We start from the raw sequence: 17,203 nt of genomic DNA, 5'->3' as shown, positions 1-17,203 counted from the left end.
CAGCAGAGCACCAGTCTGACATCAATGCCACTAGAGGGCTCTTACATACGTCATCTAAGAACTGTTCCAAAACTAAAGTCACCTGGCAATTTTATTCATATGGATATGAATCAAGACTTAAAACAATCAAACAACACAGTCACATACCTGACAATCCCTGAGGTGTTTATTTTTGGAACACAGTTCTTATGACGCGATCTAACAGCCTATGGGAATTCCAAAACATAAAAAGAAATAACCCTGCGACCAAGGGGTATAGTGGAGTGACGTCAGGCCTCCACTTTGAAAACCCCTGGAATAGGACACTGGTATGAATAACAATACATGTGCAAATAATTCAACAAGGTTAGTATAGTATATAGTAATATAATTTTTTATTGATTAAAACAATTATATTTTTTATGTTAACAGAGTTAAGGCCTTTGCAGACAGGGTCCTATTTTCCTCACAGAAAAACTGGACGATAAATGAACACATGGCGTAACCCAAAATGTGCGTTCCTATGCTAGAAAGATTTTCTGGATTTGACGGTGGATGAGTTCTTGGCTTTGGAGAAGGAAATGTTAAAGATTTGCAAGAGAAAAGCATCCCATATGAAGTTTGCTTTCTTGCGGGACGAAATTGACCCAGCCCTTGAAAAAAACAAAACTACATTTATATTTACTGTATATTCATAAAGAGCCAACTGTAGCCATACAAAAGGTAATACAGTAAAAAACAAAGGGAAAGTGTAAAGTTTGACATGGTAGAAGGCTCATCTATTGTGCAGGATGCTATAATTAAACACCAATCTAACTTCAGTTGGAATTGGCCTCTTGGTCGATAAGTGGGTTGAGGTCCAGCTTGGTCTTTTCTAGAGCAGTCGTCTTGGCCCTCCGAGACGGGCGTGTGGACACTGCTACAGACTCTGGAACAGATTCTGGAACATTCTCACCATCACTGAGAAAAGGGAAAAAAATTAAAATGAATGTGGTTAGAGTTGTGGACTTACAGAGGTCTTAACCCAGGGTTCCCCAATAGGCGGCCCGTGGGGTGCTACTGTCTGGCCCCCACCAACCCCAGTAATAATGGTGGTATAAGAGCAGCAACAACACTAGTATATCGTCGTTGTCGGGTGGAAATCTCGTATCTCCAAATTTTTAAGTTCTTTCGCAAATCATACAAGGCCGTTGCACAAAAGTAGTGAAAACAGCAGATCTACATTGTGTGCTTGTAGATCGGCTGTTTTCACTGTTTAAATCATTTTTAAAATGATAAATTCAAACGTAACAGTTTTGGACATACAAGATTTTCACCCGACAACGACGAAAACTGTTGCTGGAGTAGTGGGAACGCCACCGTCGCCCCCTGCAATGTTGTGGCCCTCGGCTTGGTACCCTAGACATAATTCGGCCCTTGGGGAAAACTAATTGGGGAACCCTGTCTTAACCCATTTAGGACAGGACAGAAACATCATACATTATTTATTTATATTATTATTTATTTATTGTATTTTTCAGAAAACCTCTGGTCAGGATTTAGAAGGCATTTTTAGAATCTGCATCAGTCCTACAGTAAATGGGTTAATTGGAAGCTGGTCAACTGACAAATGGGTATAGAAAGAAGAATAGAAACCTCACCTCTCTTCGGATGAGTCTGCTCTTCTGCTCGGCTTTCTGCCCCCTTTGGCTGTGGAACCTTTTCTCTGGCCTGCACATTTAAAACCTCAGATTACCTCCATTAATTATAGGCCTTTTACAAACTACATTACACAGGTACTGTAGATGAGAACAGAATGCAGGTCTAAAAAAATACTTTGACACCATGTAGTTAACCTTTTTTTTTATATCTAGTCTACATTACCTCTTTTGGTCCTCTTGACAGATTTGGATGCATCTTCTGTTGCAGCCTCTGGAAATATAGCAGAGAAAAAAAAATTGTCATTCCTTTTGCATGTTCTCTCTCACTTGAAAATCCTGCACACGAGAGGCATATTTAAATCCACTTATTGACATTCTGGTAATATGACATAATCCCTTTATAGGACAGGAGTCCTGAGACAGAATGCATATAAATCCTGTTGGATGCCAAGCTGGAGACATTTCTGTTAACCAGTGTTGGCCAGTGATATTCAACTGGCGGATGCCAAATTCTCCCCCTGGAACACATTCCCCTTACTTAAGCCCCATTTTATACCACCATATCAGTGTCATGCAAAAGTAGAAGCTTTGCATCATTGCGTTCGCAGTGTTGTGGGCTTGTAAATCTTTTATTTTTACAAGCTTGCAAAGCTGACAGATCGTCAGTCACCTAGCCACCATAGTATATGCCAAAATCTCAATTCTTTTTTACCATCTATGGCTACTTTTAGGGTGAGTGTACATAGATCAATCTCAGAGAATTAGTATATTTTGTAAAGGTAAATTATTCTTGAAACGTTCATATATTTCTTGAAACGTTCATATAGTCTAGATACATTGCACAGTCAGTGAATTATTTAAAGCATAAAATAATGATACACAATGTGTACCCGTTCTAAATGGGTTTTTAAGCTAATGCATATTATATATGAGAGGATGTTTGTGTACCGTCAGCATTAACATCTAATGGCTGTAGCGCGGTGGCATTGAGGAACTCAGCCTGTTCTTTAGAGTCTACCAGCTGATCAACCACCTTCTCAACGGCACGGAGACAAACCCGATCCTTCACCACCTGAAGTCCAGACAGTTGAAGAGACATAAGGACAGATGGAAAGGTTAGTAAGTACACAAAAAGAGGGCTCACAAATAGACATTCCTTCAATGTGACAATCAAAGGCACAATACAAGATAAGATTTGAACGTTTATTAAACAGAACAGATTAGACAAAATAAACTGAGTTTGGCTAAGTATTTTCATACCTGTGTGATTTGCTGTAGCAGCGAAAGCAGGTCTTTTCTGGTGGTCTCATCTCTGCTGAGCTCCAAGTGGTTTAGAGTGTTGGCATAGAGACGCACCTCAGGAGCTGTAGGGTCCGTCAGAATCTCACCACAAAGGCGTGATGCCAGGTAGTCATGGACACACACCTCCTGCAGGCAGGGGGGTTTATTAATTACATGTGGGCCTACGTACTGTAGTTATTATTAATCAATACACCTAGTATGCATAATCCTTTTTAACCAAGACTATTCATACTCTGTAGGCCTAGTTATCCTACATTATAGCCATATTTATTTCAGCTACCAAATGTTAAGTTGTGACAGAAGAAGGCAAAGCAATAGTCTAAATTAGACAATCCCCACCATACATTTTCATAAGAATAAAATACACTAAATGTGATTTTAAGCGTGTAAATTATCTCTCCAAAGAACATACAGTAATCATGTGGTGACAAATGCTAAAGAAATTCCAATGGTTATCTGATATCTGGCCTTTTTAGGAGGTCACATAAGGCTAAGTTACCTTACCTCTGTATTAGTTGAGGGTTTAATAAGTGCACTGGAGCGAGTCAGGTTGACTAACAGCTCGACAACATTGTTTATGTCAACTTCAGCTAGTGGAGATGTGGCTGGAGCGTTCATCAGAGTCCGCACGGTAGGCAGCAAACACTCCTCTACAACCTCCTGGTGGGCCCTGAGATAGACACAACTTATTAGAGCTCAACTTATTTTTAGCCAGACAACTATTTCACATATCACAATCTCATAGAAATATTTTTGATCGGTGCTCCTGGAAGGAGCTAAGCTCCAACATCTGTCTTTGTCTCTGAAGCGTGGCCTACATCTTGGCACAAAGTGCTCAAAGTTTGTTTTCCGGGCTCTGAAGCATGTCTGGCCAAAGTTTGTTGTACGAACAGGGTCACATTGGCCAAGATTTGCGTGACGCTTAATGAAATTAGCTCATCAATAGCACCGCTCACTGCACACTAGGTGTGATTTCTTTTTTTAAATATCTTTACATTAGATTTTTGAATTTCCATTTCTGATATGCAGCAAGCTATATAGGCTTCAATAACGTTTATTGTTAAACTGTATAATATCCTGCCTCTATTACACATTGATTCCACATTTGAGGGATCAATGCAAAGAACGTGACCCACACTCCCTAATATCAGTCCCGGCCAAATACTATAAATTAATTATCATGCAGTCGCAAGAGAAATCAACACAAACCTGTTCTCGCGGGCATAGAGCTGGAAGAAGACACCAAGACAGTGCCGTAGGCGAGTGTCATCCTCTGTGACGGGGTTGTACCACAGCAAGATAAGACGAGACAACATCTTGGCACTGGAGATGCGGCCAGTGTACATGAGCTTGGCCAGGCCCTCTGCAGTCTCTGTACGCAGGTCAGACACCTGGGTATGAAAAAGACACACACAGCATTAACTGAAAGTCTTCTTATACTCAGGACAACTTCCACCTCACTGCCCCAGTCCTTTGATAAGGTAAAGAAGAACTTTATACAAGTTACCTATACGAAAAAAAAATAAATAAAGGCAAACTAACCTCACTGTCCAGGAACTCTGATAACATCAGAAGTATGCTCTGTGCCGTGTCCTCGTGACCCTTCTCCTCAGCCGGTGGTGCCTCAGCGTCTTCTTGTCGGTCTGGTGAGTGGGGGGGTGAGTGGGGGAGCAGTCCTGTCTGAGAGGCCGCCGGTTGGTCAGAGAGGAGTTGGAACCCAAAGAGGAGCAGCAGGTCAATGATGGCCCGCAGCGCACTGATGCGGATCTTAATCTCGTCCAATTGGGCAATCTACACACACACACACACACACACACACACACACACACACACACACACACACACACACACACACACACACACACACACACACACACACACACACACACACACACACACACACACACACACACACACACACACACACACACACAGCAGTATTAATTATGTGTGTGATGGTCAATATTTGTGATTGTTTCATTCAGCTAACAGAGTGCAAGATTAGAGTAAGCGAAACACAGGGAAGCAGGGAAAACCGTTAGGGTTAGTGCTACAAAGTAATAAGGATAGCAGGTATACATCAAATCTAGCATCTGTCTAATATACTTTGCAACATACTTGGTATGTGTGGACAAACAGCATAGATTTATATTACCTGCAGCAGCAGAACCATGTGTGTGTTGGCCAACTCTTTGCTGTGCAGAGCGCAGGTTCCCAAACACAACACCGCCATGTTACGGACAGCTGGGTGGGCATTGGCTATACTGGGCAAGATCTGACAGGAGACGTTCGGATATTATTGTATTTGAATATTTTACTTCAGCAAAACATGTTCAACAAAATTTGGGAATGTTCTAAATTCTTTAAAATTATACAATTGTTGTATTTTACCAGCGATGACATTAGTTCACTCGTGGTGGGCCCCATACTCGTTTTGATTTTCATCTGTTTCAACAGCTCACACAACATTGTCAGACACCTCAGAATAGTCTCCGGATCATTCTGAAACAGACAAAAGCCACATAATAAAACAAATACACACCTGCCTGGACCATTTATAATTCATACAAAAGGAAGAGTCACGTGGCGACCCAATGGCAATAGCTGAACGGTTGGATTGCATACCACCACGTGGGCTCTGATGGTTGGATTGCATACCACCACGTGGGCTCTGATGGTTGGATTGCATACCACCATGTGGGATCTGATGGTTGGATTGCATACCACCACGTGGGCTCTGATGGTTGGATTGCATACCACCACGTGGGCTCTGATGGTTGGATTGCATACCACCACGTGGGATCTGATGGTTGGATTGCATACCACCTCGTGGGATCTGATGGTTGGATTGCATACCACCTCGTGGGATCTGATGGTTGGATTGCATACCACCATGTGGGATCTGATGGTTGGATTGCATACCACCACATGGGCTCTGATGGTTGGATTGCATACCACCACGTGGGCTCTGATGGTTGGATTGCATACCACCACGTGGGATCTGATGGTTGGATTGCATACCACCTCGTGGGATCTGATGGTTGGATTGCATACCACCTCGTGGGCTCTGATGGTTGGATTGCATACCACCATGTGGGCTCTGATGGTTGGATTGCATACCACCACGTGGGATCTGATGGTTGGATTGCATACCACCACGTGGGATCTGATAGTTGGATTGCATACCACCACGTGGGTTCTGATGGTTGGATTGCATACCACCACGTGGGCTCTGATGCCTGACAGCGGGTCCCCGGTTCGGTTCCCCGCCGCCATTTCACTCCCCTGCTCTTCCTCTATGTTTCCTGTCTATCCAAAACTGTGTCTGTCAAATAAAGGCTCAGAAACAGCCCTACTTAAGACTTAAAATTATTTAACTTAAGTTATGGAAGGAGAATAGACACCAGCATGGAATAGAGGCAGTGGTTTTGCATGTTATCGTCACGACTCGTCTGTACCTTCTCGGTGCGGTTCTCCTTTTCAGCCGGTTGGCTGCTCTCCGCAATCTCCTGGATGATCTGGTTCCTGTGGTTCTCCAGCTCAGTGATGGAGTTCTTTAGCTCAGCCGCACGGCTGAAGTCCTGGGCCGCAATACACTCCTCCAGGGCCTCCTTGGTCTCCAAGACACGCACTTTGACCTCCGCTAACTGGGGAACATGAAGATGGTGAAGGGTGAAAGGAGTATGGAGAAATGTAAGGATCGAGTGGGAGGCACAGAGGAAAGGGTGGAAAACACATTATTAGTCTTCGGGTTAAGATACAACCTCTAAGAGAGGTGTGGCTCCCAGAATGGGCAGCCTCATAGCTACAAGGATGGAAAGAACAGAGCAAAGGGAGTATCTAACACTGGCTGAACCCCTGGGCATATTTACACTTCTCTACAGTCTGGCAGGTCTCCTAGAGGGCTTGCTTTTACCGCCATTAGCCGGAAAGGAGAAGGAAAGTGGAAGAAAAATGGTGGTGTGTGTGTGTGTGTGTGTGGGGGGGGGGGGGGGGGTGCATTATCATTAAGCTCCTGGGTTAAGATGGATTTCTACAGAACCTGCCTAGTGCACACTTTTCACTCCATACCAGAAGGAGTAATTGAGATTGGGTGAGAGAAGGCCATTAACGGATGAGCACAGATTTCAAGATTGTATTACATCCCATATACAGTGTTACACAAGATTACATTTATTAGGTTTTGGCTTCTCCTTGACATTGTAGCAAAAAATAAAAAAAAGAATAGCAATAAACTAAGTAGATAACAAAATAACTAATACTGTATATACAATAACCATAGTTCACATTGGTCGTAGATCACAATATATTATACAGCTTGTGTACATCTTTGTGTTTGTGTACAAGAATTGTAATATAAAAGTGTTGCAAGCCTGTGTGTGTGGGATGTGTTTAACCCATTCAGGGCGGGAACACTATTTAGTGTATTACAGTACATGTACAGTATGTAGCAACATATTTGTTTTTGTAGGCTAATTTTTGAATAATACTGTTTTTCAGAAAACTTTGGTCAGGCCTAAATAGCGTGTGTAACTTTGTAAGGTGTGTGTACTGTAGGTCCTGCCATGATAAAGGTATGTGTGTAGTATGCAGCCAACAAGCCTCTATTGTTTCTGGTGGAAAATTAAATCATTGTCCCAGTGCCTGCTGGTCTGGGCTTTGAGGCTGTATGACTTGCCAGATGGTAGCTGCTTAACGTCCTTGGTTGGGGTCCTTGATAATCTTAAGGGCTTTACATAGCTCTAGACCTGGGTTGAGATACACCCAGGCTAAGGCTTGGCATTGTCTTGAGATAAACTTCAAAGAAGCGTTTTTGCATTTACTGGTGGCTTCCCATTCTCATTTGTTAGAGCTTTTAATCCTTTATTTTCCATTGTGTTAAAAAGAGACATATCGCCTGCTTGAAAGAATCAACACACACAACAAATATTCTATGACAATTATCAATGTTCATAGTAGAAAATATAGCAAAACATCCAAAGTTAAAAAGCCAGGTGCTGGGCAGAGACAAATACCAAGAAACACGCATTTCTTTGTGGTAAGAAATGTTACAAAAACATAACATCCAATATAAAAGATTAATTTTTTCTTCCTAGAAGACCGGTAACACAGAGGTGTGAGATTGAAAGGAGATTGAAGTCTACACCAAGCTGAGAGGGTTCCTTACCTTGACCTGCTGCCTGCGGCTCTCATCCTCGTTCACAGGCTGACTCGCTTCCATGATGGGTTCCCTCACATCCGAGATGATTTCAGCCACCTGAGAAACACACAGTTCACACATCAGAATGCCAATGACATAGCCATCAGTAAACACACATACAACTATTATATTTTGTTTGGTGGATTGGGCAGGTATTTTTATATGGCGGTCCATTAGCAAACATGCCAACAAAAATAACTAGATCTTGATTCTTGATTATTTTTGATAATGAGTCGCACACACTTAATTGGTGTCGACACCTCCACTTACAAGAGTGGGAAAAGCAGATCAGTCTGGACTGAATGGATGTGCTACATGGCTTTATACAGTGACATACATAGTGGGTGTATAATCTTCTGAGTGAGTGAGCCCAGTGAAACTCACAATCTGTATGCGTCTGTGGTCATCAGGGATGAGGTTGAGCAGTTTCTCAGTGAGAAGGGACACCAGAGAAGGAGGGGTCTGAGGCAGGGCCAACATCTCCTGCAGCACAGCCAACACACGCTTCCTACAAACACGCAAGGGGAATCCCAGTCAGCACAACCGTCTGCAAAACATTTGCCAACCACCCTTCCCGTCTCCCAAACAAATTTCAACCCCATAATTATATTTTGTCTACATTTTTTAGTCTCAGCTAAAAACCTTTTTATAGCCAGCTACTATATAGTCCATGTTTGTCTCTGTTAGGTTGGTGGCTGTGCATTACACTGAAGCAACAATATAAACATTTTCCATTTATTTGCAGGTAAACTCAAAATATAAAGTAGAGTATAAAAGACACTGTAGTGTAAGTCTGTCTCTCTTACCTGCCGCCTTCCTCATTGGTGTCCAGACAGCCGGTGAGGTGGATGAGCTGTTGTGAAATGAACTCCTTGGTCATGACCAACTCCAGCTGGTTAAAGTCTGCCCTCTGTTCCTCCGAGAGCAGTGGCACTGCCTTCAGATACCTACAACAGCCAGAGTCATGGTCACAGGACTAGAAAAGGTAATAGAGTACCGAAGTCCTGACGTCACTCCCACTACCCCTGGGTCACAGGCACACAGCATAATCTTTTCCTCTTGAAAATCCCGAGAAATCTTAGATTGAGTCTTATAAGAATTGTGTTCCAAAACTAAACAAACCACCTCAGTGATTTTGTCAGGTATGTGGCTGTTTATGATATTGAGTTACATTAGATCACGTCTGTGTTTGGAGAATAAATATATATTTTCTCACTCTTTGTAAGTATACTTTTTCACAGTTGATGCTTCATATCAATATGAATAAAATTGCCCCGCTGATTTGTTTATTTCTGGAAGGCAGTCCTTACATGATTCCCAACATAACACTGTGACCCAGGGGGATAGCGCCCTCTAGCGGCAATGATGTCAGACTTCAGTGCTCCAATAGTGCCCAGAACAAAGGGCAAATTAACTACCTGCACAGCCACAGCATTGCCTTCATTTACCTGTGATACAGTGAGTGACTCAACTAGCATTTTAGACGCCCCCACTGTTGTAAAACACTGTGCTCAGAACTTCCTTCACATCTATGTAGTTATATGCAGCTGAGAACAAAACTAGTAACCACACAGATTGCTCAAGCAAATTAAACACATTTCAGAAAGTCACAAAGCTTAAATGGCTTAAGTTAGATATGCGTGTGCACTGTACAGGAGGTGAACATATAAACTATAAAGTCAACTTTAGTAAAGAATAAAAACAAGACAGATTGGAGGGGCAATTTAAGCACTACATAAAACAAAAACAACAAAAGTCTCTAATATTGATTTGCAAGGTTCCACAAGAAAAAGCCTCTTTCAGACAGTCAGGTATATTGTCATATTAAGTGCTCTATCAAAGTCATAATTTAGCAAGTTAATTTACTTAAAATATTAAGCTGTGTTAGCTGCATCACTTTAACAAAGTTGTATATTGTAAGCCTTAAGCTAGCCACTCAGTTACATACAGGAAGAACTGTTCAGACAACACCGGTCCTGCCTTCAGATACCTAGGGTCACAACAACACATTTCATTTGGACAACTATGTTAGGTCTTCTGTAGTGAATTACAATAATCATAACATTATGACCTTCAAAATGTACATTTACTAGTTGAAAATATGAATGCTAGAACAGGATTGATGTTCCTAATTGATTCGTTGTCAGGGCAACATGAATTTATCATAAAATTAGTTAAAAGAAAATGTATGCACACTAATTATGTCTCTGCCCGTTATCTCACCCATAAAGGTAGGAGGCGTAGGTGGCAGCATCTGGCAGAACTTTCTCCAGCATCTCTTCACCCTCGTCTCCTTTACTCTTGATGAACTCACACAAAGCCCTCCAATACAGCACTGTCTCACAGCTCAGGGATTCTTCTGGGATCAGTTTCCTGTTGAAAACACACGCAAGCGTGCACACACACAATCACAAAAAGTTAGAATGAAACCGAAAGAAAGAAAATAAGACCGGAGGGGAGGTATTTTCACACGCTCGTCTCTGTGTGAGTCTACCTGTTGTCCAGCAGTACTCTGTTTTGCAGCAGTTCGTCAAGGGGAGTGTTACTGAAGAAGGCTCCGAGTGTGTCCAGGGCTGTCTGGGCACAGTTCTCTACATCAAGCTTGTGGAGGACTTCCACCGGATCCCCGCCCATCAGCTTCAACCAGGCCGGCAGGAGACGGGAACGAACCACCTCCCTCACAGCCTCTGGAGGACAAACAATCAGTCAAATAGATGGTAAAAAAAAAGATAAGCTTTTGGTTGTCACACACACAGACACACACACACACAGTACCAACCTGAGGAGTCGTGAAGGCCCTGTTGCAGTAGACTGACTCTCTGTGCAATGCTCAGAGCTTTTATGTGAACTTTGTCAGCCAAAACCTGAAACAGCAGGCAAACACCACATGCACATTTCAAATCAGAATATACATTACATTTATCAGGGGTCTTCAACATTTTCAGGCCAAGGACTCCTTAGCTGAGAGAGATGAATACATATTGTATAAATGCAGGGTTTCCTGCAGGAAAAAGTCTTGACCAGGGGGGAAGCATAGGCTCGCGCGCAAGCCGGAAAATTTTGCTTAATTAATTAATTAATTTGCTTAATTAAAATGCATTTCTTGATACATTTTTATTATATTAATTCTTATGTTTGCCCTCAAAATATTAAGTGAAGTTAAATAAGAGAGAGAAGTTGCTTATAACAAACAAATCAAAACATATTTCGATTTTTGATTAAATCAGTTATAATTTTTGCCCTCAAAATATTAATGAGTTGGTGTGAAAAAGGAAAATGCAACTACATTATGCTATCATTATTCACATTTATTCAACATTGTGTAGCAAAACCAGTTTAGCTACTTTGACCCTGTACATCTGTTATTTGAAAATAGCTGATCTACAAGCTCACAGCATCACACAGCTAAACCAAACGTTGGCGAGCTTGTTTTTAAGTACCAATCGTTCTTATTTTGTTTTGAAGTCCACCGATAGGCTCTTATTTTGAAGCCTATGTATTGACCGGGGTAACAGGTTTACGTTGGTCTGACATGACGAACAATAACATACTGTAGCTACCTATTTTGCTAGTGCTACTGTGTGCTGATGATGAGTGATGACCAGTGATCGGACGCTATACTATCGTCGTAGGGTTAGGTAACGTGGTATTGGCGCTGCTATGTTTAATCTTACACATTAAACCAACATAAATAGTAAAGCTTTTCACACGGAAGGCTTTATAATATTGAGCACCCGCACAAAGTCCTGTGAAACTAACTCACGGAGTGGTGCGTGATTCTCATGCAGTAGCCTACACAAGTTCACAACACGTAACACATCCCTCCCGTGCTGGAGTTAAATACTTTTGCAAGTTTTTCTACGTGAGTCGCGGGTAACAGCCAGGATTTCCACCGCGGAGGTAAAGAGCCGCTCAGGGCAGGGCGGCAGGCTGCATTGTGCCAGCCACTCTCTCCTCCTCCTCTCCTCACCTCCCCGTGAGGAGAAACATGCTCGCGGGCGGCGCCGCAGCGCAGCGTCGTGTAGGCGAAATGTGAAGTCCATCTACTGTATTAGTCCCAAATCGCAAAATGTACTATAGTGGTTTTAAAAGAAATCTACCGTTAAAGCCCCGGTGAACATTTCTGACGGTGGGCTGCTGGGACGTGTGTATGTGATGAAAACAAGCATGCACTGGTGACGTTTAGGGCTTTTCGCTATGCGTCTTGGCCGGGCGCTAAAGATTTCAGACCAGGCGCAGCGCCTGGCTTGTAAAGTGCTGCCGGAAACGCTGATAAATGTGTGATGGAGAGTTTCATCGATTTTAGAGATAGATTCAGCCTTGTTTGACAGCACTGTCATCAGTACAAGTATACTTGACCTTTCACTATGTACTTGGTCTGCTCTTTTTCCCCTCTACACCAAACCTACATAGGGATGTGAGGGTTCAAGTTGTTAATTTAAAAGAATGATTCTATCACAAAGTTTTGGTGGCCCCCCTGTAGTAGCTCTGAGGACCCCCTAGGGGTCCCAGACCCCCTGTTGAAGACCCCTGCATTTATTGTATAGATACATTGCATAATATATTTAGTATAGCAAGCACAACATTACAATATGTTAACTATAACTTTTGATAAAACTGTACTGTGGTTACCTGGTAGGCTAGCTAGTATTGTGTGCTTAACTGGTAGGCCAGTTAGTATTATGTGTGCTCAGACTGCTCACCTGGTGGGCTAGCTACTGGCTAGTATTATGTGTGCTCACCTGGTAGTGTGGTTTCATAGTAGGTCTAGCTAGCATTATGTGGTTATCTGGTTGGCTAGCTTGTACTAGCTTGCGTACATGTTACCTGTGTGGTTGCCTAGTAGTCTAGCTAGTGTTATGTGTGGTTACCTGGTAGGCTAGCTTGCGGACATTCTCCTTGATGTCCCGGGTGCGTTTGAGAACTTTGGGGAGTGAACGGGGAGACATGGCAATGCAAGAAAGAACGGCACGTCGCACCTCTGCATTAGAATCATTGTCCAGTATCAACAGATAGGCTGGGAAATGAAATGAAAGTGCAGTGTGTGAGAAACAGAACATATACACAAATTGATAAATACAGAAATAACTCTAATCGGTCAACTAAATTTTAAGCATAAACACTTGGACACACCTAGTGACTTCTGTGTGTTTGTGCCATACAGGCAAGTACAGTAAAGACAATGTGGTTAATTTTGTGCTGTTAACAATGGGTGAACATTTATACCATGTCAAATGATTATACATAAATCTATAAAAACAATTGTGAATCCCTTAATATTTCTGTAAACACTGCATACCATTGGTGGTGGGACAGTCCTCCTCCCTTGGCTGCTGGAGGCGGGTCATGGCCAAGGCAGCCTGGATCCTGACATTGGGGAACTTGTCTGTGACACGAACCAACATGGCCTGGTGAATGCGGTCGAACAGGTCATCGTCAATCTGGGCATTCTCTGCCATGCTGCCCAACAGCTTGTTGATCAGCTGGCACACTCGGAAACGCACCGCATGGCTGTTAGCCTTATGGGACTGGGGAGAGAGGGGGTGTGAAAATAACATTGGAAAACGATCATCACAGTGAGGGAGAAATGGTCAGGAAGGCGGATGGAAGGACGGACGTTGATGTGGTGCCATGGCATTGCTCCGAAGGTTCATTAGTCAGAATTTGTTAAGAATGCTATGCCTAACCCTAACCCTAATTTCAGTAACCATAACTAAATTCGGACTAATGAACCTTCGGACTTATGGGCAGTCCCTGTTGATGTTAGTCTCGCGTGGCCAGACTGTTGCCTCCGCGATTTTGTCAAATGCTCCCGGCATACAGTCTGGCAAACAGGGGAAGAAACGATGAGTGCGAGATAAAGCGGATATGACGCAACCGCTCCCTTGGTGCAGTAACAATAACATGTCCTATTGGAAGCGTTATGTCTCCTTTCAACATTTCTGGGGGCTTTATTTCATCTTTCTCTGGTGTTATTGGTGTTACCTCCATGATGTTTTAAAACGTTTTCTTAAATTATACACTCATAACAATAATAGGCAGCTCAAATGACTTTGTCTGAGCTATTGTGTTTCTGTTACGTTTCCAATGAGACTACAGTTCAGTGCAGCAGTGGCTACTTCCGATACTCGCCGTTCGGGAGCTGCCGTTCCAGACTCTATATAGCATTCAGAGATTGTGGAATAGTTGTCTGGCTACGTGAGAGACTATGTTGATGTTGACTTTATACCTCTAACAGGAAGTTGAAGATGAAGCTCAGAAAAGGATGATCATCTTCCATGTCTTCCTCTTCCATCGACTCTTCTTCACTTGTGGGTGGTGATTGAAAGCTTGTGGCAAACTTGGCCGCAAATTCAATGACATGTTCCACAGCAGGCTCTCGCTTGTACACAATCATGGCATACTTCAGACAGTGGACAAACTCCTCGTGGAACAATGTCTTGTCCTCTAGCTGGAGACAAAGAGCATAATTTAAAAAAGATCACTTGCACAGCACTCACACTGTACTACATTTGCAATGAGTGTGAGATGTTAATCTACACCAGTGGTTCTCAACCTTTTCAGGCCGTGACCCCCAAAATAATCATATTTTAACTGAGGACCCTCCACCCTGACGCGCACTAACAGTTGAAGAATTACATTTTGTAGAACACGACGGTTCTATTGTGAAAATAGCTGATCTACATGCTCACAAAGATCTGCTATTTTCAGAATTTCCGCCTCTAATATTTGACAATTTGGCCAATGTTTCATTTGTCATTTTAGCGGTATTAAAAAGTCCTGAAGTTGTCACTTTAGAAATGTGCATATACCCTCCATACACTTATACTGTATGTTGGTTTGTTTACTGTTGAGTGAGGGTTAATCATCTGGGGACCCCACAAAATAATTTGGGGACCCCGACCCACAGGTTGAGAACCACTGATCTACACAACTCCCTATCATGGGAGGCTTTTAACATAGATAGCAAATATTTATGACAAAAATATGACACCAAATAAACAAAACAATATTAAACAGATAAAATAAATATAAAGAGAGACTAATATCCATTCATACATACAGTGCATTAAAAGCTAGTGTCAAACAACTATTAGAAACAGCTTAGAAAGTGTTGTTTTATTAATAGAATAACGCCGCAGGGCTATGTACAATCACTCCATCCTACCTAATAGTACCGACAGACAGTGTACTGATACACACACTGTACACATGCATACATAATTTACACACCTTGTTGTAGCGATTCTTCAGACATGCTACCAGTTTAGCCTTGTTATTGTGGCCCTTCTGAGAGCGCTGAAAGGCTTCTTGTATCTCCATTTCACCGTCCGCGGTCATCTTTTCTTTACTGGACAAAACAAATATATACAATGTTAAACAACAGTACAGCCTTTTAAGGGAACACTGTGTTCTGAAGCTAACGATAGCTTGCAGGCGGCCACGTCTCCCGTGTGGCTCATTTACAGGCTGAGAGGCTCCAGCTCAACTCCCTATTGCACAACACCTAGGAGGAAAACAACGTAGGCCCTGCCTCTCATTACTGACTGACACTGTATCAACTATCACATTAAAATAAAAGCTAGCGCTGGCTCACGTCTGACTCTGTGTACGTCAAAATACTTGGGTTTTTAACCCACACACAAAAAAATAAACATTACCTTTTCCGAAATCGTATATATCCTTTACTTTTGTAGTCGACGTTCGCAGTACTTCCCTCTTGCTGCAGCCCTGCCGCCTGTTTTCAAATTCAAGTCAACTCGCGAGACCTGAGTGTGAGCTACGTAAGCTACGTACGGCTGGTATGGTTTGAACGTGCTTACGCACCATAGTTACGCACACACGAACGCAGCAGCTGACCTGAGCGCCAGAGGCGTCAATTGGGTATGGCAGAAACAAATTAAACGTACTTCTTAAAATTAATTAATAATTCATCATGTCTGTTGCTAAGGCTAAGGCGCGCGTGCAAGACACCAGTCATGTTGCCATACCTTAGCTTTCGCTGAACTGACGCCACTGCTGAGCGCTCTCTCAACCTAGTAGTCTTGAATCCCTTTGGGTGCTGCTATGAGAAGATGAAGATCACCTAAATCATCTAAAAAAGCAATGGTGGAAAAAGTACTCACATTTTTGGAGCTGTGTGAAGCACAGGCTCCCTATACGTGGCTGTGTGGGTCTGTGTGTCTGTCTGTGTGTCTGTGTGTGTGTCTGTGTGTATGTAGCCTGAACTTCCTAAACTTCGGCACGCTACTAGTCCCACAGTTTTGCCACCACACACTCGCGCCATATGTCAAATCGACCGGCTTACTCGGGAATCGTGGGCTAGTAACTTGCTAAGAGAAAGGTTCAATAGTTTAATTGATATTAATTTATTAGTGAATTAATTTTCCCCATTGACTTATAATGGGAATCGCAAAAACTCACATTCAATTATTTGTCTCTCGCAAACCATAGGGGCTAGAGTTTCAAGACTTGGAGAGGAGGTTCATAATGATTTCAAGGATTAAATAAAAAATAATTGTGTCATTTGGCCGCATGGTGGCGCCATAACACCCCACTTTACGTTTTGGCCTGTAACTCTTGAACCGTAGGTCGGAAAATTAAAAATATTTTTTCCCTGGATTCCTTGGGTCATGACGCATCTCCCCATATAGGCCACGCCCATTTGCGCCATGATAGATTTTCCGCCATCTTGAATTTTCTCCAAAACACACTTTTTGCTCCTTTTCCTACATATTTTCTTCAAATGTCACAAAAATCGGTACACATGATCCACACACACACACACACACACACACACACACACACACACACACAGCTCCACTTCACACGGGTGTGATTTTTTACTGAAGTAAAACTATCAATACAGTATAGAAATACTCTGTTACAAGTAAATGTCCGGAAATTCAAAATGTACTGTAAAATAAGGCTATTGGTTTCAAAAGATAGGCTAAAAGTAAAAGTAGCCCTACAAAATGTTTGAAAATAGGGCTATAGTGTGTGCCAGCGGCTACGTCACTGTAGTCCTTAGCGGCCATTTCTTGGGTAAAAACACAGGTGTTTCAATTGTTTGATTGCATAG

The 17,203-nt window shown here is 42.5% G+C and overlaps 1 protein-coding gene across 2 annotated transcripts; it reads right to left on the bottom strand.

The window, feature by feature from the left end:
* Positions 1-438: 438 nt before the first annotated feature.
* Positions 439-15,838, bottom strand: ncapg (non-SMC condensin I complex, subunit G). 2 transcript variants are annotated; one of them, XM_080722016.1, is made up of 22 exons: positions 15,783-15,838; positions 15,355-15,472; positions 14,351-14,572; positions 13,421-13,649; positions 12,993-13,138; positions 10,901-10,985; positions 10,616-10,808; positions 10,345-10,494; positions 8,928-9,068; positions 8,506-8,629; positions 8,089-8,178; positions 6,380-6,568; positions 5,313-5,423; positions 5,077-5,196; positions 4,464-4,712; positions 4,131-4,312; positions 3,426-3,591; positions 2,880-3,047; positions 2,568-2,691; positions 1,843-1,890; positions 1,620-1,689; positions 439-939 (listed from the first exon to the last, which is right to left on the bottom strand). In XM_080722016.1, the coding sequence occupies exons 2-22, from the start codon at positions 15,460-15,462 to the stop codon at positions 798-800; spliced, it is 3,057 nt and encodes a 1,018-aa protein (XP_080578142.1). In that variant the 5' UTR covers positions 15,463-15,472; positions 15,783-15,838; the 3' UTR covers positions 439-797. The 2 variants fall into 2 exon arrangements, with proteins under 2 accessions (XP_080578142.1, XP_080578141.1); XM_080722015.1 differs by lacking the exon at positions 15,783-15,838 and having other exon boundaries at positions 15,355-15,552.
* Between the last annotated feature and the right edge of the window lie 1,365 nt (positions 15,839-17,203).

The sequence above is a fragment of the Nannobrachium achirus genome (genome assembly GCF_963921795.1).
Source record: "Nannobrachium achirus genome assembly, chromosome: 3".
In the NCBI taxonomy this organism is placed as follows: Eukaryota; Metazoa; Chordata; class Actinopteri; order Myctophiformes; family Myctophidae; genus Nannobrachium; species Nannobrachium achirus.
This window is presented reverse-complemented; position numbering and strand designations above follow the sequence as displayed.

Coding starts and splice junctions, on each gene's coding strand:
- ncapg (XM_080722016.1), bottom strand. CDS start 15,462: ATGACCGCGGACGGTGAAATGGAGATACAAGAAGCCTTTCAGCGCTCT. Junction 10,809..10,900: donor GGGCCTTCACGACTCCTCAG/GTTGGTACTGTG, acceptor TTTGTCCTCCAG/AGGCTGTGAGGGAGGTGGTT. Junction 9,069..10,344: donor TACGCCTCCTACCTTTATGG/GTGAGATAACGG, acceptor TGGCTGTTGTAG/GTATCTGAAGGCAGTGCCAC.